We start from the raw sequence: 21,836 nt of genomic DNA, 5'->3' as shown, positions 1-21,836 counted from the left end.
CATACACTAATGATAACTCAGAAACCGTCATGTACAGATAACATACATGCCATTTAGACATGCAATGCAGACTTTGTAAAATGCACAGACATGAATCCTGGGCTCTATTGCCACAACTGAATCAGCAGAACCCTTTCTGGAAATCCACATAATTGTTTTCCCTAAGCTGTCCTTGATAATATGTTACTTTGAGTATTTTAAACTATCTATTCATTTTACTGCTTTTTGTGCATTCCTAATGCTATTTAAAAAAAAGAAGTTCCATGTTGAAAGTGATTCAGGATAGCACCTAGATTCAATTGCAAAATGTAGGAAGAGAATGATTTTCGTGACCCAATTTTCCTACTTGAAAATATTTTACCTTCTGTGGTTCTCTGTTTTGTCAATGTAAGTGTAACTCAAAATAGGATGGACACTCATGGAAGACTGGATCCTACCTCATCTTCTCTCTGCATCCCATAGAACAAGATGCAAAGTAGATATTTAATAAGTTTAAGGGGTACGAATTATAGTTCCTTTCACCATTTGTGTTAAAAAACTTTCCCCAGATGTTGGTTTCTCATATGAATTGAGGAGACTTCCTCGTTTTTGTGAGTACTTGGAAACATCTGCAGGCAAATCCCTTCATCAACGATTTCTAGTTCACTCACTACTGAGTTGACACTGGCAAACTGCCACAAGGCTCAGGGTTTTCAACCATCCATTCATTCCACCTCCTAAATCAGTGTTGCCTTCCAGAATCCAGGCTAAAAACCCACCTGGTAGCACCAGCTTCCCTTTTCCAGATGAACACATTTCTCATATACTGAATGAATGTGTCTATACTAAGGTCTATTTGTCCATCTCTTTTTTCTCTTGGTATCTTTGCCAAAGCCTTGGCACATGGTCATTCTTTGTTTACACTGATAATGATTGGATAAATCAGAGGTCTGGGACATGGCTACAGATAAAGAAACAGTCACCCAGTAGAAGAGTGGGAGATAATAACCTACCTTTAAATAAACACATAGAAAAGTAGCTATTTAATTATTTAGTAGCATAGTGAATGATAGCTTAAGATCCTGTAGTGCAGAAGAAAAGTTTCATGGCATTTAATGTGCTCAGGAATGTAATTACATTTGGTTAGCTCAAAACACAAATAATTTTGAAACCCAAACAAGGTGATATTAAAGAGCACCCTTTGAAACAACTATGAGCATATGCTCAATTGATTAACATCTGGGTACCAACAATAGTCATTCTTCGAGCTAACCTGGAGAAAAACCTCTATGGGGATAGGCAAGCCGGTGTAAGGTTACTCATTTATGCCCAAATCTAAGGCAGATGGGAATTCTAATGCACAAAAGCAGTAAATGATATAATAACCAACTCAAAACATCTATCCATTCATTATATGTTAAAAGAGAGTGCAGGCCTGAGGTCAGTATATGCACTGGATTTGTCCTTGCAGCAGACTAAGAAATTCATCAAAGATAAGTTTTGATATCTTACTTGTCAAATGCTGCTTCCTGCTAGTGTGTGACAGTAGTCAATATCACAGACAGAAACTTAGATCTGATAAAGACCTCTAAACAATATTAAAAAGTCAAAGGACTTGGTGGGTTAAGGAAAGGGGAAATGGAAGAGAAACCGCTTAATGGGTAAAATGTTTACTTTGTAGTAATGGAAATGTTTTGGAATCTGAAAGACATGGTAGTTTTACAATTAACTTACGAAGGTTATAAGTGTCATGGGGTTGCTCACTTTAAAATGGTGAATTTTATGTTATGCAAATTTCACCTCAAAAATTATTTTTATAAAGTCAGGAGATACAATTCTATAGAATCTGAGGAGAGCTAAGTAACATAAAATGAGGATTCTGGAGGTACTGCTTAGTGGTATGTGCTAGAATGTTGGGCCTCATTGACTGACAGGCAAGGAGATGGAGGATCACCTGGGAGAAAAGGTGGCAGTTTTGCAACTGTACCATCAGAGGCAGAAATGCATGAAGAAGGAAATTTAAAAAAGGAGAAAACTAGGAGAGACTCTGAAGATTGTAATTACCTTCCACTTCACAGCCCAGTAGCTCCATTCTTAGCCCTAGTCCACCATGAGTGGCTCTCTCGGGATAGATTCTGATGAATCGTGTGGAAAGAGGTGGAAAAGTCCGTAGCTCAGGTGTGTCATAGTTGTTGTTGCCCTCAAAAGACTGTGAAGCATAAACAACCAGGTATTAAAAAAAAAAAATAAGACCTCCCTTTTTGTTGTTTTTTACCCTCTGTTGGAGAGTGAAAAACTTTTCCTCTATGTTTTGAGGGTTCAGTAACTGAGTCTATGAAATAAACTAACAGTAGAAAGATTGAGAAAAGATGTATAAATTTATTACATGTACAGAGGTAAAACATGCTAGAAAAGTGACCATCTTTCTCAGTAAGATCTAGAAGTTTATATATCCTCTCCATAGGTGTGAGAGGAGTAGTGTAGGAAACTTAGGGGTAAGTAAATGACTCTTGGGAAAGATTAATGGGTTCTTGGAAGAATAGCTGATAATATGTCTGTCTGGGTGAGGTATTAACCTCTGTTTTCTTATGTAATCGACCTTAATCTTCTCTGGTGAATGAAATTCCGGGGACAGGATTCATGGCAGTTGAGTTCCTTTGGCGGATATCTCTCTAGGCAGATAGGGGAAGTACAGAGAAATTCCTTCCTTGCATTTTCTGTGCCCCAAGTCCCCTTATTTTGAAGTCCAAAGGGGTATATTTGGGGGTGGCATTTCTGAACTCTTTCACCTCCTTTAGTACTCTTCATAGAGCAGAGAAATAGGTCTCGTTCCACCACTTTGAAAATGGTGGACATTTCTTTCATAAATGAGAAAGGAAAAAACAAACCTTCTCTAATAAGTGACAGATGTCATTTCCCAGGAACCTCATAGTACATACTGAGGCACTGAGGTTACAACAGAAACTGAGCATTTAATCAGACATATTTCTGAATGATATGCTGACATGCCTTGGAGAGGTGACACTTTTATCATTTTCTTGAGGTGGAGGAAGATAACTCAGGAAGAGAACTAGCTATTTTCAGTCTGTAACAGATAACCACATTTTAAAGAAATATTACAGTTATATTCACTTAAATGAGAGGATCCTAGTTTTGGTAAAACTTCATTCTCTGGAAGAAGAAGAATTAAATTCTTGAAGTAGGAGATATTTTCTTTTTCGAGTGTTGGGGACAGAACCCAGGGACTTGTCACATGTCAGGTACTCCCTCTACCACTGAGATATACCCCTAGTATAGAGATAGTCAATTTATGGAGTGCAACGGCTGCTTATTAAGAACATGGATTATTTCAATCCACTGAAATTCTTAAGCACCACCTGTTGGAGTCATATATAGATAAAAGACCTCATCCTAGGAAAGTAACAAGGGTCCTGACAACTCAGGAATGCTCTGATTCCTGGTTGAATTGCGGTATGCATTGGCACCTCTTTTGAAAAGCATGCATGCCTAGCATGATGTCGCTGTGACCTTTTTCAGGAGCTAGGCCACCATTGCCAGTGCTATTGCTGGGTTAATATATTTCCCTTGTTACAACAATAGGAAGGTCAAAATCACTGGGTGGAAACATAAGAAACTGGAGTGAAGATTAGGCCCAGTTTCTTTTTCAAGAAATGAAGAAACCTCCAAAAAGCCTTTGCTTCCCTAAATCACTCTTGATTCTGTCGAAAATGGAAGAAGGGGAGAAAGATTAGAGAAATAAAATTCTTATTGTGATGTTTATTGGTGTAATGCACTAAGTGCTTAAAAATTATTAACCTACTTAATCCTCAAAACAACTCCAGGAGGTAAATTCTATTACTGTTCATCTTTCACAGATGAGGAAACTGACCACAAAGTGAGCAAGGAATTTGCCCCAGCCATATAAACAGTAAGTGGCAAAGGTAAGATTCAAACCCAGTCAATCTTAATTGGGATTAAGATGCCCCTGCTCTTAGAAATCACATTGTCTAGACTTGTTTATTTATTTATTTATCTATTTATTTTTTAAAGAGAGTATCTTGCTATGTTGCCCAGGCTGGTCTTGAACTTATGGACTCAAGTGATTCTCAGCTCAGCTTCCCATGTAGCTGGGATTATAGGCACAGGTCACCACAGTTGACTTTTTTTTTTTTTTTAGATTCTAATGTAATGTCAATTTTATTGGTATAATTTTTAGATTACATATTATAGTTAATCTATAAGGAGCTACTAATTTGTTAGCTCAGTTGAAGGATCAAAGATGACTATTCCGAGATATTTAAAGGCTATTAATATATTCCTCCCTTTTAAATTACATATACAATGTGTGGTACTGGATTTTTTTCATTTATTTCAACCACAGCAACATATCAGGAAAAATTAAAAAAAAACTGATGTTTTAGTCTGCATTTTAATAGTTGAGAACACTGAGGTCCCAAAAAAATGCCCATGCCTAAGGAAAGAGTTTCATTAATTTGTACTTCGCTGATGCAAATTGGCTACTAGAACTGGTAGCTCAGATAGAGTGGTTGGCCAGCCAGACCATGCCAGGCATGAGTGGGAACCAGGCCCAATAGTTGGTCAATACATCACAGAGCTGTCAAGGATGTGATCTTTTAGTGGTGGAAATGCTATGACAAGAGAGTGGAAGCATGTATGAGGTGACAGACGGGATGGCCTGTAACGTGACCAGGGTGTTTCTGAGTTCTAGAAGTAAACAGATTGGTCTTTTCCAACTCAGAAAACCCAGTAGGAATCTGAAAATGCTAACATAGAGCTGCCTCTCACAATTAGTTTTCTTCTTCCTTTTTTTTTTTTTTTTTTTTTTTGAAGAGTGAATTCACTATCAGGGTCCTGCACTCCTGATACAACTGCAATTGCTGCCAGTAATTGAAAATCTGACATATATTTTGTTAGACCCAATTATGTTGTTGTCAGTAAGATACTAATTGTAATGAAAATACCATTGCACACGTGCAAATTCTGTCTAAGTTAAGATAGCTCCAAAGATCACAGGAGAAAAGCATTGGTATCTCTGGAATCCCAGGCTCCTCTCTTAATTTTAACTTGAGCATGGAATTGACACACTGTAAATATATTATAAAAGCTGTCAGTAGTGTGCTGAGAAGAATATTCACAACTCAAACCCATATGGACCTGGACTAATTTTGATAGCAGAAACTTGCTTATGAATTACCATTGTGTTCTGCAACTAATTATATTTTAGAAGACAAGGGCTTCGTTTGGCTCTATCTGTTCCTGAAAGGTCTAGTTAATTGAAAGGCTCAATATATTCTCCATCATGCACTGTTTGTGGGTAGGAGTAAGGAGAGGGCAAGAGGGTATACCTATCAAAGCACTGTTTCATTTCATGAAACAGTGCTCATTTTACTTTTACATAAAAGGTACTTGGCATCCCAAGCAGGTAGCCTTCATTTGTACGATAAAATATGTTTTAAATATCTTTATATAATTAAAACTATGTGCTGCTCTAAAATTGAAGGTTCTATCAGTTTCCTTTTTCATCTTAAGAGATTTTATTTGAAGGACATGTTAGGAACCATGGGTTAGTCTCTACATAAACAATTTACAAGCTTTCATGGTTTTAAATATCATAGGAAGATGATAATGATGGATATTTTAGGAATAAAACCCAACACATTCAACCAATCTTGAGTTGAGCATTTTGTTAAAGTTGAAACACATGCGTGGGTTTCTTGTGGAATTCTATACTCAGTTTACTACAATAGAGTGATAGCTTTAGGCTCAATTGCAGACGTGTGGATTAGATAACAAAGAAGGGAAGCATATGATGTATCCTATCAAAAGCATATGGTGATTTGTTTTCTGTCTCTCTCAGAACTCTAGTGTTGAAGAACGTGTCACAACAGCACACTCTGCCATTGACAGCAGCCCCAGGAAGTTGCTGATCTGCAGCATATTCACACTCTCTGATGAAATCACAAAGCTCCCTGCTCTTCAGAAAAGACCAGCTTATAAGAATCTCCAGTTCTGATGTTTATTTTACTTTTTCAGTCACCAGGATGAGAGAGGTGGACATAAAGGGTAAAGTGAATGGACACAAAAAAGAGGGTAGCCTCACAAAGGTAAATATAACACTGAAAATTTTTAAAAACCACAAGTTAACCCAGGGAGAGATGAGGGAGAATTTCTTACACTTCTGAGAGTATCAGCTCTGTCGGTGGCCAGCTGCTCAGATGCTGACCTGCAGTCTGTGGGGGGACAGGGAGGTCTTCTCAGAGCCCCCACATCTGGAGGGAGTGGGAGCTAACAGCACTAGTTGGGGTTATATTTCCTGCCGGCAATGCCTGTGGCCTGAATCACTATACTAAGCCATATTCCCACACTTGCTTGGAGTGGAAGCAGGGATAAAGCAAGGATAACATTCCCTCCAATAAGCTAAATTTTCTTCTTTCACGAAGGTCCTGGGTAAAGCAGGGATGGAAAGACTGAGGCCAAAAGGCCAATTGTGTTGGTGTGAGAAGTATCATCAGCTGAATGCAATTCTCATATTGAATCCAGAAACCAAATTACTGATTGTCTGTGGGTTGATCCTTGTTTTAATCCTAAACCCATTTCCTGGCCACCCTGCAAACTCCTGGGGATCTTTCCAAGTTGATGTTGTGTACTCAGAAAATGCAAATGTAACCATCAGCCTAAGTAAAAGTTGATTACTTAGGCATATCTGTTCAGTTAAAGCATTAGGCCACTTTTTTTTTGAATATTGGAATATTTTTATCTTGAGATTCCCTTCTGTTTTCACTGGATTATCAAGAGTAAACTGCATTTTAAAAGGTTCCAAGTGCATAAAAATATATGCTTAAGCATTATTTGCAGCAGCTCAAAGATGGAAGCAACCCATGTGTCCATCCACTGATCAATGGATAAACTAAATTGATTTACACGTCCAATGGAATATTATTTAGCTTTCAAAAGGAATGAAATTCTGACACATGCTGCAGCATGGGTAGAAGCTGGGGGACAGAGTGCTAAGTGAAATAAGCCAGTCACAAAGGGACAAATACTGCATGATTCTAATATGATAATCTAGGCTCCTAGAGTAGTCAAATTCATAAAGACAGAAAGTAGGATGGTGCTTGCCAATAATTGCAATAATTGCAGGAAATGGGGGAGTTGTTATTTAGTGGGTGCAGAATTTCAATTTTGCAAGATGAGCAAGTTCTAGAGACTGACTCACAACAATATGAGTTTATTTGACACTATTGAACTGTATGCTTAAAAAGATTAAGATGGTAAATTTTATATTATGTGTGTTTTATCACAACTGAAAATGTAAAAATAGCGACTGGGTGTGCAGTTTAGTGGTAGACTGCTTGCTTAGCTTGCCCAAAGCCCTGAGTTTGACCCCCAGCACTGTAAAAATAAATTAATAATTACAAAACCGAACACTTCATTCAGGGGTCGATGAGAGAAGAGGAAAAGACACCCAATAGACAAAATGGAGTCTCTAGAGGGGATGTGAGTTTGCATGGGATGGCTGTTGTCAGCTCCCACTCCACTCCTATCCTCTCCCATCTTTGTTGAGCTGAGATCTTCCCGGCAAAGAGGGAAAGGGAAGTTTTTTTTTTTTTTTTTTTCTTTTCCATCTTTACCTCAGACATCACTTTCATCCCTATAGTCTCGTTTTCCCTAGAATTGGGGTCCTAACTGACAAAATTAAAATGTGCCCTTCTTCAGGAAAATGCCAGAGGTCCTTGATTTAAATCAGGGGTGTGAGGAAGTACTTGCACCCTGGGAGCTGCTCCCTCCGCTGGACCTCACCTTGGGCTTGCGCTTGCTGTCGTCCATGATCATTTTCCAGTCAGAGCCGTTGTTGCTGTACCCGATCTTGAACTTCCTCATGAACACCTTGTTCTCTCGGTGCTTCCCACCCTGAATGATGATGCCCCTCACGATCTTCTCCTCCCCCAGGTCCACCTGCAACCACTCATTGGTATACGAGTGGGGTGCAGGTGGCAGTGCCCAACCAGAGCGACTGGTTACCAGGCGGATGTTTTCAGGCATCCAGTTTCGCTCCCCTTGATTGGATGCTGTAATCTGGGAGTCAGAGATGAGTCCAGACACCATGCCCAGCATGCCAGAGCAAGGATAATCTAGGAGGTAGGAGGAAACAGAGAATGTAAAATTATTTTCTGGGAAAATATTTTCTAGAAAGAAAATGCAGGCATTTGAATAAAGACAGTGTTATACAAATTCATATAATTTCAGCCTTTGAATTGTTTTACATTAAACCACAGCCTTCCCTCCTTTAAACCTTTCTCCTACTTTTTTAGAATTTCCCCTTCTACATTCATATCCCAGTAAAGAAAAATTTTAGTAAGACACATACTCCCTCCCCTTGCTTATTTTTAGTTCTGCTACATTTATTGAGAAATTCTTGAGGGTTCAGTCCCCTTAGTATTCAGAAGTTATTCCCAGATCAAGGACAGGTGCTACCCAAAAGAAATTCCACGTTTACCATCAGTTGGAGATACGTAAAGAAGTAAAACCAATGTTGAGAAAGTTGCTAAAACAAAGAGAAGAAGCTGATAAGAAGGTGAAGACACAGAGTTTGACTGAGCTTACAGGGAGAAGAGGGGAGCTCTGGGGAGGAGGCATTTGGGATGAGTGTTGAAGGATAGTAATCCTCTTCCCCCTGGTCATCCCTATTTTTAATTGTGTTGGGAACTTTCCACATGAAAGTTTCCTTGTCATCTCAAATATGCCATGTGCAGACTAAACCAGTCCTTTCCTTTGACACCGAATCCCTTTAACCGAATCCTGAGTTTTAATTGGTGGCATCACCAATTACCTAGTTCCTGCCTGGTCATCTTGTCTTTTCCTATTTTCCATTTCGGTTTTGCTGTCAAATCCTCTCAAGATTTCATTAACAAAACAAAACAAAACAAAACAAAACGAGGTTGCCTCTTGCAGTTTTCAATTCTTTGGGCGTCACCCTGCTCTGAGTACCCATAGCTAGGGGGCTAAAGGATAGAGTGGTTGGCCTCCTACACCCAAGTTCTACATCTAGACTACACTAACTTCTAAATATAAAATTTCACGAGATGTTGATTTTGCCATGTCATTTTCTTGCCCCCAAATCTCCTGCTATCCACTAGAATAAACCCGGCACAAAAGGACAAGTTCTGCATAATTCCAACTGATAGGGGGTTTCTAGAATAGTCATATTCATAGAGACAGCAAGTAGAATGACCATTGAAAGGACTTGGGTGGAGAGAGAAAATGGGAGTCAGTGTTTAATGGGTAGAATTTTAATTTAGGATGATTAAAAAGTTCTGAAAATGGGTAGCGGTGATAGCTGTGCAATAATACCATTGTACTTACTGCAGCTGAGCTGCACATTTAAAAATGGTTAAAGTGGTAAACTGTATGTCATATATTTTACCATGATAATAAAGAGAGATCTTTAAAATATATTCCATGGCTCTCCATTATTTCTAGGAAAATATAAAAAAAATCTCTATCTGGGTTTCAAGACCCTCATTTTGGTTTTACCTCATTTTATCTATTTTTATCCAATTACTAACAACATATTCCAGTTAATTCTCTTCTCATGTACCACAGATACAATCCCATCACTGCCTTTGCTCAGAGTGTTCCTCTCCTCCTCTTGACAGAGGTTATATTCTGCCCAGACCTTAAAATCCAGCTTAGACTTATCATGGAAATTTCTCAAGATACTCTAGTCTTCATTCTGAGGCTTCTCTCCTCAGAAAAACGGTGGCAGGTGTGGAAAGTAGCACAGAACCTAGCACGGAACTGTATTTGTTTATCTACAGCAAGACTTTAAGGTCCTCAAAGGTAACAAACAACATCATAGACCCTGTCACATCTTCTACAGAAACTCAAGTGACTTTTGAGCATAGAGCATCAGTTATTGATTAATTGATTGGTGGCTTAATAACCAAGTGTCCAATGCTTCAGTTATTCTCCTTTTAAAATCATACATCTCAATCAAGGACCTGCCTAGGGATGATAATCTATTTTTCTTTGAAACAACTCAATTCCCCATGCTACAGTAAAAATTTAGTCTAAAAATAAAACCATCCTAAGCAAGAGGCATGCTTCTAATGAAATTAAACTACACTCATGTTATCAGCTGACCCTTAAGAATTAATTACTCAGATACTTTCCACATGAGTTGGACAGTTCAGATCAAGCCAATTCTTCAGTGCCTGCTTGTCTAGGAATTATGCATGTAATTTTCAACCAGGCATGCTAGCTAGGCCTTCTACCTCACATTCTTACAAGGCCGCTCCTCATTTACCCCTTTTTCTTGAGCCAATTGAGATGAAGTATTTCCTGTCCTTAGGGAAAGCTTTCTTTCATTCATTCTCTCCACTAAGAATTCCCCCATTATTTTGCCATTTCCACTATCTGATCTGCATAAAAATAATGACTCATTTTCGAATGCCACATCATTTATTCAACATTTTGAATCTCTGCAACTGGTCATGGTTTTCCTTTTCTGGGATTCTTCACAATGTTGATGATCGTATTCAGTTCTTTAAATTGCTGCTTTTTGCCTCCTCAGATTTTAATTTCTTTGAGGGCATGAATCAAGTCTTTTTTTTTTTTCCTTTGACTCTTTGTGCCCTGATTTATACAATGTTGTCCTCAGCAAATATTTGTTGAATGAATCGACTTATTAATACAATAAAAGACAGCTGTCATTTTCTCAAGTACCCTTTCCTATAATTCGGCCACAGTATTTGCTCCAGGCTGGGATCTGGAAACCAAGAAAAAAACTCCATAGGGATTAAAAAAAGATTTACAAAAGCTATGTTACTGAGGGACTATGAAACTATAGTGTTAAAAATAGAAGTCACATATTTTGGCCACTGTGGTCACACCTGCCTGATTCAAAACCAGCTCTTATAAAGTCAATGTTCAGTTGGTAATGGGGACCAGATGTTACCATTTGGACAAAAACATAATTAACTTGACTATTGTAAGGAGAGCAGAACCTTCACCAGATCAATGCCCTTTCTCTAATGCTGAGTGGGCTTGGCAGAGTTTATATCTCCACAAACCTAGTTCTACTGAGCCACCTTCAGCTAACATAACATTCATAGTGCAAAATTGACCTGTCATTTCTTCCTTATGTCCACCTCATCCAAAACAACCATGAAGGGCCACCTTAATTTGCCTTTGACCACAAACTATGTAACTTACTTTTAATAATTAGGAGAAAAATTATGTTAACTATTCATTCAAGGCTTGACTGAAATGATAGTTTCAAACCGCATCCTTCCATACAGGCTGGTTCAGATGTAGTTGAGCGTAAGTATACAAACCCTTTGGAAGTACTGTTGCTAGATTTAGCAAACAAATAACAAAAGAAGAAATAGAATGCCCAGCTAAATTAGAATTTCATAGAAATAATGATTTTTTTTAAGTTTATCTTATGCAATATTGAGGATATACTTATACCAAAAATTCATTACTTATCTGCACTGAACACACCCCATTTTACCCAGCAACCCTGCTGGGAAAGCTCAAAATCAATCCTGGATGAAAGGGAGAAATGAATTTTATAGTAGGGGATTGAGGTGGATATATGCAGTGATTTTTTTTTACAGTAAGATCTCTGTACTTAGCTTTAATGGAAAAACTGAGACATCTTGGTAAATCAAATATCCATTTAACCAGTTTTCAAAGACTGAGAAAGTAATAACTGCATTTGATGGGAGGCCCTAAATGATAATAAGTTACTCTTTCCTCAGTGACACAGGAAGTGTCTCTGGGAGCTGTGACATTTGAGATGGTCATTGTGAATTTAGATTGACTTCAAAGCACAGGAATATGTGCTGAAGCTTCGGTTAACAGACTTCTGATTAACAAGCACAAGAGAACAAAAGTTTAGGGTGTGTTCTCATATATAAAGCAGTGACCCTCCAACATTATCTTCATCAATTTCCTCCTTTGCCAAAATGATGAAGCCCACATTGTCCAAATAATGATACTGTTCCTTTATTAATCACCTATAAATCAGGATGGTTTGCTCCAATCTCATTTTCTTTGCCTATCTACGTGGTGACACATCATTTTATTACTCTGGATTTTCCAAGGATTACTATATCTCTAAAAAATAATTTCTGGATCCAAATATTAGATTAAAAGTTGGGGATCCTAAGGCTTTGGATGTCAAGTGATGTGTTCACAGAGTAATTTTTAACATAGTAGTTTTTTTTTTTTTTTAATCCAGACTGTTAGGATCTGCCTACTCCATAGGACAGGGTAAAAATTTGAGGCCACTTACTTGTTAGAAGGCATGGATAGAACTGCATATTCATTAAAAAATAACCATAGAGTGCTTATTGTGTTACAGGTACACAGGACACAATGGAAAATATGATAAACAAGGCCCTGCTCTCATGGATCTTCTACTCTAGCAGGGATATTTCAGTTCTCTCTTTCATTAATCTCCATGCTGAGGGGACCAGGGCCTCAGCAAGAAGAAAATTCTCTGTTCTGGTAACTAAGAGGAAAACATGGAGACCATCTTATTAGAAGGTCTCTATCCTGGATCTTATTCTAGTTTCAATTCATGGAATACCACATCCTGCTTTAAATTATAGGGTACCATTTAGTGAGTGCTCTCTCTAAGCCAGGTATATTGCAAATATGCTTTCATTTAATTCTCATTACAGCTACATTAAAGATAATCTTATAGACCAGAAAATGGACATCAGAGAAACAAGATGTCTTGCCCATGGTCAGACATTTGCTAAGTGGACAATCCTGAGTCAAGCCTAGATATGATTATATACCATGTGATCATCACTATAACATTCTGACCTCTCAAAAAACCTTTCCAGATCAGTTATTTTGAGATTATAGCTATCTTACTAGAGAGAAAATATTTAAATTACACTAGGGATCATGTTTAAGAGACTATGAGCCTAAATGCAGTACTTTATTTGCAAAACAAAATTAGCTATTTACAATAATTATAAAATAGACTATGTTTAGACATATTAGAATATCTATTTTAGACATCTACTTTTAAATAAAAAGGTCGTTTAACCATAAAATCCAATAAATTATTTGCCTTCTTTGCTCACATTCCTAGGATTTCCTCTTGGGAAAGTCTTGATGAAAATTAGAAAGGACAATTTGGGTTCAAATAAATATTTTATATAACAAAAAGAATGTGACATAAATCTTTAAAAGGTTGGAAATTCATAGTTCAGACCAACATACTGGAGTCTTTATGAAGTTTACTTCATTTATTAACTACAATGATATAAGGTTGGAGAAATGGGCCAGAAATTTCTACCCAGACCTCAAGTGGCCTTGAGCCTACAAATTTATGGGTAGTCTCTCAAATTTGTAATGCTCTGAAATGATGTAGAACTTTCTGACATTTAACTGCTGATTAAAAATAAAGCCAAGGTTATGTCTAATTTTCAGTGTTCTTTTTTTCCCCAAACCCCTCTCCACCCAATTCCTGCTTCCAAGGTCTTGAACTTTCTAATTCTTAGATCCTAAGACAATAAACAAGTCTGCCTCTGAGATGGAAATAAATAAAAATTTGGTATTTAGTCAGATGTGGTTTTTACTCTGCAAAATGTACTCTACTTTCCAAAATGAGTAAATGTAGTTTCACCCCCTTTATTAGCTCATCTTCAAATTGCTTGTACTTTCATGGAAAGTTCTCCAGGTGACTTTTTTTTTCCTTCAAAAGTTAGTAATTTTCTTCTCTAAAAAGAATCATATTAAGAGAATAAATATAAAAATGAAATAAAAAGTTAAATACTCTAAATATGTACACTCACATAATATTAAAAGATAATTCACAGAAGTTTGGAAGTTATTCTGTTTTAATTACTTTTAAGTGGATCATTTACTGATCTGTTTTTAAACTTTGAAGCTTACTATGAAGATTACATTTGTATTGGTTTTTGGATTGCCATTGCTTTTTTAATGAAAGCTTTGTAATGTATTTACTTAAGCAGTAAGGAATTCCAACATGACTGTTATCTACATCAAAATACAGAATAATTGTACAATGAGATCAATGGACAAACCCTTGCAGCACTGATGGAAACACAGAGAGAATCCCAGTCAGACCACTCTGTCCTGACCTGACCCACTTCTTTGCATCACTTGATCTCTTGCACTTCACCTTCTTCATCTCTCAGATGGGAATAATCCACCTATTTATTCCACATTTAACAGGTACTCTTAAGGTCATATTGATATTTGAAGAAAAAAAATCAAAATAAAAACCAAAATATTTATGAGTTGATATCCAATTTTAGTATCTTAGTGTATTTGTTCAACAAAAAAATAAGAGAACTGTCTGGATAGTTAATGATTACATGGAGAAATTATCATCAGTTATATTCCTTAATTGAGGCTTATCAGTATCAATTAAATTCCTAGGCCATCTCTAGGTTTCAAAATTAAAAAGCTAAAGTCAGTGGAGAACATTTCCTGGAACAGTTATTTGCTATAGATCTACTAAGTACCCATTGATGAGGGGCACACCTAGGACGCAGAAATGAAAGGCAAGCAGCTTGTCTTCATGGAGCACACGGCCTAGTGAAAAAGGTACCAGTAAACAAATCTCTGCCATATGCCAGGCTGTGCTAAATGCTTCATGTCTATTATCACAAGTAGCCTGCATGGTGTTCAAGTTCTGCAACTAGTTTTCAAGTGAGATTACTTAGGCTCTGAAATATAATGATATTGTCCTAAGAAACAGAATAGTGAATAGTAAGGATCCAAAGTGTATGCTCTTAACTACTAAATAAAAGTGACCACCTTAATACCAAATTATTCTCCTTGCATGTAAAGGTTTGCACCTATCAAAACCAGGCAATCTTCAAGCTGGAGCTTACCTGTTATCTTGCAGCCATATACTTCAAATCTCATAGATATGCCAGTTTCCCAAGTCATGGGTTTGATTCGGACAAATCGAGTTATCAGTGGTTTGGGGAAAACTCCAAGGGCAACATCTGTGGGGTTGGTGTTTCCCTGAAAGATCTATATGGGAGAAGAAAGTGTCCTTTATCACAGAAATTTTATATTCAGAACAAATAAAAAAATGTTTTCACAAATGCCTGTAAAAATTATTTACAATTTCAGCATTATCTATCAAGTTGAAGTGGTGCTAATAACTTGTCATGTTATTTTTCCAAATCATGGTAATCAGAAAGAATCATGTCAAACATAAAATGTTTTTCAAATTATCTATTCAATTTTTGGAGAGGCTACAGCCTCTAAAAGTACTTATAAGGATGATATTTATTAAAAGACACATGCTTTTATCTTAAAAAGTGGGAAATTATTAACTTTGTCAGAGGACTGCTGAATACTGCAGACAGTTTGTGGGACCCTCTCACTATGTTCCTTTCCCAGGGATTCCCCAGAAAGAATGCTTTTTGAGTTCAATGTAGAGCATGGCTTTGGAAGTTCTAGGTTATATAAGTCAGGTACCATTCTCCTTTTTGACTCTGTTCCTTGATGAAAGAGTTTACCCCAAACATGAATTAATGACTTTAATTCTTTTGGATTTTTGGTAAAATTAAGTTTTAGTGGCCAAAGTCAAAACTGAGTTACAAATGCTTTTTTAACTAAAAGTCAGCCTTTTCGGGGTTTCTACTTCTAGTTTTGAAAATGAATCATTTTAGGTGGGTACAGTGGTGCATGCCTATAGTCCCTGTGACTCAGAAGGCTGCAGCAGGAGGATCAAAAGTTCAAAGCCAGCCTCATCAACTTAGCCAGGCCCTAAGCAACTTAGCAAGACCCTCTCTCAAGACAAAAATATAAAAAGGGCTGGGGGTGAGGCTCAGTTGTTAAGTGCACCTGCGTTTAATCTTTGGTACAAAAGAAGAAGGAGGAGGAGAAGGAAGTAGAGAAAGAGGAGGAGGAGGATGGGAAAGAGTCATTTTAGTCTAAGAAAGATGAGTTACGTGACTGCAGATGTAAAGAGTATCAGGCAAGAACCAATTTCCCGCACGTATCATTGGGTCTTTCTGCCTGGCCATGAGGCTGTGACAGCATTTTCCAAAAGATCTCTGAGGAATGAGACTATTTGCCTCATGGAACATTTTGGAACTGGACTGGTCTTGGGCATAAATGAAAGTCTCCAATTCCTGGGATTTTAATGTTAGTGCTGTGCTTTGTGTAGGGTAGCGCTGTGCTCCTCTGCACAACCTCTGTGGCATCACTAGAGCATTACTGGGCCCACCACAGGTGTGCACATGCACTCAAGTTTTCCAGATAAGTATGTGGAGAAGAACCATGATCTCTCAAAGTTTGTTCTTCCCCACCAGGAGAAAGAGCTTGCAAAAGTTGGGCTGGTGTTTTTGCCTCATTTTAGTTTAAGGGGCTTGCCTAACCGAAGGTAGTCAAATGTGTTACCGAGTTGGTTGTTTGCATGAGCCTCTCCAGAGACAATTTAACCTCAGAATTTATCCTAGCCTGCGATGGCCTTTAGATTTCTGTCCTATTGCAGAAATCTACTCTGGAAAAAGTATGTTTGGGAGTATTTCTGTGGGACAGAATATAATGGGTAGCTGCTGGAAGGGGAAGAGCTCCCAAAGTTGCTGTTCTCCTTACAAGGTCAATGAGCCCCCTGCCAGAGAGACCAGAAGTTGGTTGGAGGTGCTGAGTGAACACCAAGGGGGTTCACATTTTGCTCACACTGAGGGAGTTTCACGTGGCTTGAGGCAAACCCCATAAGCACACACATTCTGTGCAGCTGGGAGAGGCCTGCCGGACTTGTTACTGGGCGAAAGCCGATCTTGATGAGGTGCAGCCAATGCTCCGTGAGAACATAAGAAAGGTTGTAGAAGGCTTGGACTGAAAAGCCCCAAAGTACAGAAAAAAGGAAAGGTAGCAATAATTTGAGTCCAGTTGGATGTTTTTGTTTCATTTAGATTCAATCAAACTACTCAGCCAGGCGGCAAGTCTACATCTCTGCTGAATCCCTCCTTCTTTCTGTTTCCAACCCTAGAAGCCCTGCTGTGTGCCAGGGTATTCCTAGTATGAGCCATGTGCACTTTGAGACATCCCCTCTGAGTCTGGGTGGACTCTCTGACACCCCCTTCAGAACCACACAACCAGTGGACAGTGGCTGAAGAGAACAACAAGGAGAAATGGACCTTATTTTATTTTATTTATTTATATTTTTAGGGCCTATAGCTGTAAGGTCAGTTCTTAACCCCTCTCTCTGGGTTCTTTATGTTTGTAAGTGTGTTCTTAGCATTAGTGGGATTTTGTTTGTTTATAACTAAAGCACATCTTCAAAAATCTACTCTAAAATAAGAAGTTGAAATTTGGGGCCAAAATTGACTTGCTTAATCTCCATATGTATTGACTGAGAGGGGTTTTCTTCCCCAGATGGAGAACTGGTTCCACGTCCTGCAGGGCTAGACAGGCCTTGACTTTGTCTGTCCACAGAGGCTTCCTCCCACAGAGCAGCTGTCCACCAATATCTGCTCCCATCTTGTCTGCCCAAGTGAGAGTGGGGGATTCTGCAGCTAATCAAGGGAATTACTGGTTTTTCTCGAACTTCAAACTCCAGAGGCTTTTCTCAGTTCCAGACCCAGAAGGAGAAACTCAAGGCCGTGAATACTCAAAAGTGAGATAAGGACATCTTAATTGGCCTCTTTCCAAGACCATAATTGCAAGTTACCTGGATCTTGCTGCTATCCCTAATATAAATTTTTGTTTTTTGTTTTTGTATTTTACTCAGCCTCCAGGGTAAGCTTTTAATTTGGGAGAAACAGCGAATATGAATTCTCAAAAATCTTTTGATTAGTAAATCAGAGCAAGTATAACTTCAAATAAACAGGCAGACCGAGAAAAACAGACCTCGGTTACAAATGAATGAATGCAGAGAGCCAGAAGACACAGGGTGGTCTATGTTGCCTCCTTGGTTGAAAGCAGGAAGAGGGTAGTATGTCATTTGTGTGATGTGAGGGAACACAGTGAATACCTTTAGTTCTATCTCTTCTTACAAGATGCAGCCAAATGTACTTGTAAATTAGTTTGTGAACCATAAATGTAGATGAAAAGGTGGTTTCTAAAACCTGCTCATTACAGAGAGAAAGAATGAACCTAACCTGCCAAGGAGAGGGAAGAAAGAACAACAATAAAACTCTTAAGATTCTAAGAGGACAGTGTTTACCCTATGCATTGTCTGTGTTCCCGTGGGAGGTTTAAAACGATTCTTGAGACTGTCACTTAATTTGCCTGGTATTGACTTTTCTTGGAAACATCTGTATAATTTCCTCTTGGCTTCTGGATCGGGGAACTTGAGACCCCTTGGTCAGATTTAAACCTCTAATTGCGCTTTTCATTTTAAATCAATTCAAAAATAAACCAGGCCAGACAGAAAGCTCCCAAACAAACAAGTAAAAATTGATCATCCATTTAAGAGACTGAATTGCTTGAGGGGGTGGCAGCCAAACTTACAACAGGTTTATTTCCTTCTTTTATGGTGATCCAGTCTTCCCCGTTGGAACTAATGTCTATTCTGTAAGTCTTGACGTAATATTTCTTCTTCGTTTCCTTTGAAATGGCACCTTGTGTGCCGACAGCAGTGACAAAGCGCAGGAGGCCCAAGTCCACCTACAAGAAAATGGTAAACTGTGGTCAGTGGGCCATCCCTGCACCACCATAACCCAGAGCATCTTTTGCTGGGGCTGCACATGGTAGTTTTTATCTACCAGGGACCAACAGTGCCTTATTCCATCTGGCCCCAAGTTCCCATTCCATTCCTTCTACAGAAAGGAAAAGACAGCAGTTGCCTGGGCTGTTTTCTATTGTTAGGAGAAAGAAGAAACCTGTCACTTCTACAACCAAGATGGCTTGAGGCAAAGGAGAAAACTGGGTTTAATATCATGTCATTATATATTTTAAGACATTAAATACTTTCCAAATAGCACACTAATAATGTCATTTTACAAATAGTAAGTCAAGACCAGATAAACACCCACAATGACCACTGGAGAGGCCTGCACTAGAATTCACATTTAATAGGATCAAAGTTCTCATCCTTTTTTAGGATCCTCTCTCTTTCCAATAAAATGCGGACTGAAACAATACTGATCTGAAGGCACTAGGAGTGTTTTGGTTTGAGAACAGGCCACAGACTTAGAATCTGGAATGGAGTGGAGAGGAAGGAGGCACAGCAAGAATTTTTGTTTCATCTTTAAATTCCTTCCTTCCCCTATCTTCCTGTTGTTGTGCTTCATTCAGCTCGACTCAAGAGGCAGGCAAACTCCAAGGCATCATCTGAGAAGAAATAATATCTCTGTTCAACAACTGCCAGGACTTGTGAGCATCTACCAGGAAGTTTCCAGTGGAGAAGCTCCTCAACACAACAGCCTCACCTTCATCTCTCACTGACTGAGCTCGTAACCCTGCATGGTGGGCCATTTAGATGGCATCACAGGGATGACAAGTTTTTCTCTGTCACATACTCCTACCTTGATGTGCTGCCTTTCCACAGGCCCCAAACCAACTGACTGATCAATCATGAAACTTCTAAAACTTTGAGTCGAAATAAACCTTTTATCTTTATAAGTTGATTATCCCCATTATTTGTCGTAGTAACAGAAAGCTAATTAACACAAGTGGAAGACCCCTTTCAAGTCTGACTTCAAATAATTCTCTTTTTTTTTGGATGCCTTACAGATATTTCCAGTAAAGTCAAATAGTTCTTCTTTCTCTAACTTTCCTTATTTCCATCATTAATAGCTAAATATAACCTTTTCTTTTCTTTTCGTGGTGCTAGGGATTGAACACAGGACTTCATGCCTGCTATGCAAGGATGATACAATGGAGGCACATCTGTGGCTCATAAATATAATCTTAAAATAAAAGTCACTACTAGTTTCTATATGTTAGAAATATTTTCATGCCCTTTTATTAGCACATGTGATTGTTCCTATAAAATTGTTTCCCTTCATCTATTATCTGGGCAGGATTTAATAGAAAGAAACAAAATGTGTTTAAATAAATGAAATACAAATATATGGCAAAGGTTTTCTAAAGGGCACAGAAAGTAATTACACAGTACAACTGATTAGCACTGATAAAATATTTCAATAGTATATTTATCATTAAGAGGCAATAAGAATGCTGTTTTCCTTGAAAACAGCAACAAAAACAAAGCAAAACTAAACGAAACCCCTAAACCCATCCCCAATTTCTGAATCTTGCTTTCTCCTTGCTACTTGACAACCCAATTTCCAGAAAACAATATTTCAATTAACCCTCCAGTGCCTACAGGCCATGAACACCTAAAGAATTTCCATATCATGCACAGCCTGCCTCCTGAAGAATGACTATTGTCTTTCATGAATTGCTTTTTTCCTGAAGGCCCCTGGAGTAGTTAAATCAAGGAGTTACCAATGTACTTCAAAAGTGAACCAAGAGTTACATTCAGGAAGCAAATTAAGTTACACAATTGTACAATAGTAGATTTCCTCTGGAAAGAACGGGGATGCCATCCAGTGCAAAACAATCTTTTATTTCGTCTCCCTGATTTTAAAGATGTGAATTCTATGCTTTGCATGCTTTTACCAGGTTTAAGAGAAAAAGATTCACAATTTCACTAGAATTAGTATTTTAGGATGATAATGGTAGATAGTATAAATTTTGATTCAACAAATAAATATTTACCCAATACAATTTTATCAAAGGCACAACTTATTTACTAAAATTTGCATTTTTTTTTCAGAAATGAACCCTGGTAACCTGAATGAACGTTCAAAATTTCCCCATCCCCATTTTGTACAAATTTAGAAAAGAAGAGGTGATCAATGACAGTCACACTTAGCAAACATACATATAAAAGAGTTAAATTTGAATTTCAGATTTTAAAAAAACAAAATTTAATTATGTCCTTGCAATATTTGAAACACAATTATACTAATAACTGATTCGTTGCCCCGAATTCAAATTTAACTAAGTGCTCTGAATGTTATCTGACCACCTTAATCTCAGTATATTCCAGACAAATAGGTACTTTTAAGTTGTTGCAAAAACTCTGATTTCATAATTTGCAATCTGAAAGTTAATGGACACTCTAGACATGGCTGTGTCGAACAATTTCAATTGTTTTCAAATGCTCTCAGAACACTTAGTGCTTTTCTGACTGTCCATAGAGTCATGCCCAATGCCACATCCACTTTCAAGCTGAAGGGTCCTTAAAATCTTGAAGTCCAAGGGAGCATGAAGCAGAGCTATTTAAATAAACTCTTCCTGTCAAACTTACAGATGGCTCTTCAGTTTGGAAAAGATTAAATGCCCAGGAGTGCATAACTCAGCTTGAGTTGATTTGAAATAACTCTAGGACTTCATTCCCTGGTTGTCCTTTTCCTATTTTTATAATTTTTTTTTTTTGAGTGCGATTTAGCAAGTAGGTAAGAAAGAAGCTATTTGGTGGTCAATTAGAAGAATCCTAAGCATAAGAAAGAGCTAACTGTAGATAAAAGGAGCAAGGGACAGGAATTAACTAGTATTCAATTCAGGATAATGCCCAATGTCCCAGCTACAAAGGTTCCCCCAAACATGTGCATGAATCATTTAAAAAAAAGAGAAGATATTTTCTTTTCTCAACAGCAATGAAATGCATTAGCAACATTGCCTTGTAATTGCATAAAGTTTCCTGCTGTGCTTTAAAACTCTGCAGATTCTCTTATTTGCCACACTGGGACACTTGAAATTTCATTTCATTTTTCTTCCTAGCATTACTGCCACTGGGTTTAGGAAAGATGGATGACAACCTCATAAAATGATTAGGGCTGGGACCAAAACCAATGCAATTAAAA

The 21,836-nt window shown here is 37.9% G+C and overlaps 1 protein-coding gene across 3 annotated transcripts in view; it reads right to left on the bottom strand.

The window, feature by feature from the left end:
- The window catches only part of Nrp1 (neuropilin 1), a 138,173-nt gene that overhangs the window by 22,261 nt on the left and 94,076 nt on the right, over positions 1-21,836 (bottom strand). For all 3 annotated transcript variants that reach the window (XM_047520421.1, XM_047520423.1, XM_047520422.1), the window contains exons 7-10: positions 18,472-18,627; positions 14,889-15,033; positions 7,801-8,132; positions 2,044-2,188 (exon numbers count right to left, since the gene is read on the bottom strand). In XM_047520421.1, coding sequence (XP_047376377.1) covers positions 2,044-2,188; positions 7,801-8,132; positions 14,889-15,033; positions 18,472-18,627 — 778 coding nt within the window. The remainder of the gene's footprint in view (positions 1-2,043; positions 2,189-7,800; positions 8,133-14,888; positions 15,034-18,471; positions 18,628-21,836) is intronic.

This window comes from Sciurus carolinensis, chromosome 12 (genome assembly GCF_902686445.1).
Source record: "Sciurus carolinensis chromosome 12, mSciCar1.2, whole genome shotgun sequence".
NCBI lineage: Eukaryota > Metazoa > Chordata > Mammalia > Rodentia > Sciuridae > Sciurus > Sciurus carolinensis.
This window is presented reverse-complemented; position numbering and strand designations above follow the sequence as displayed.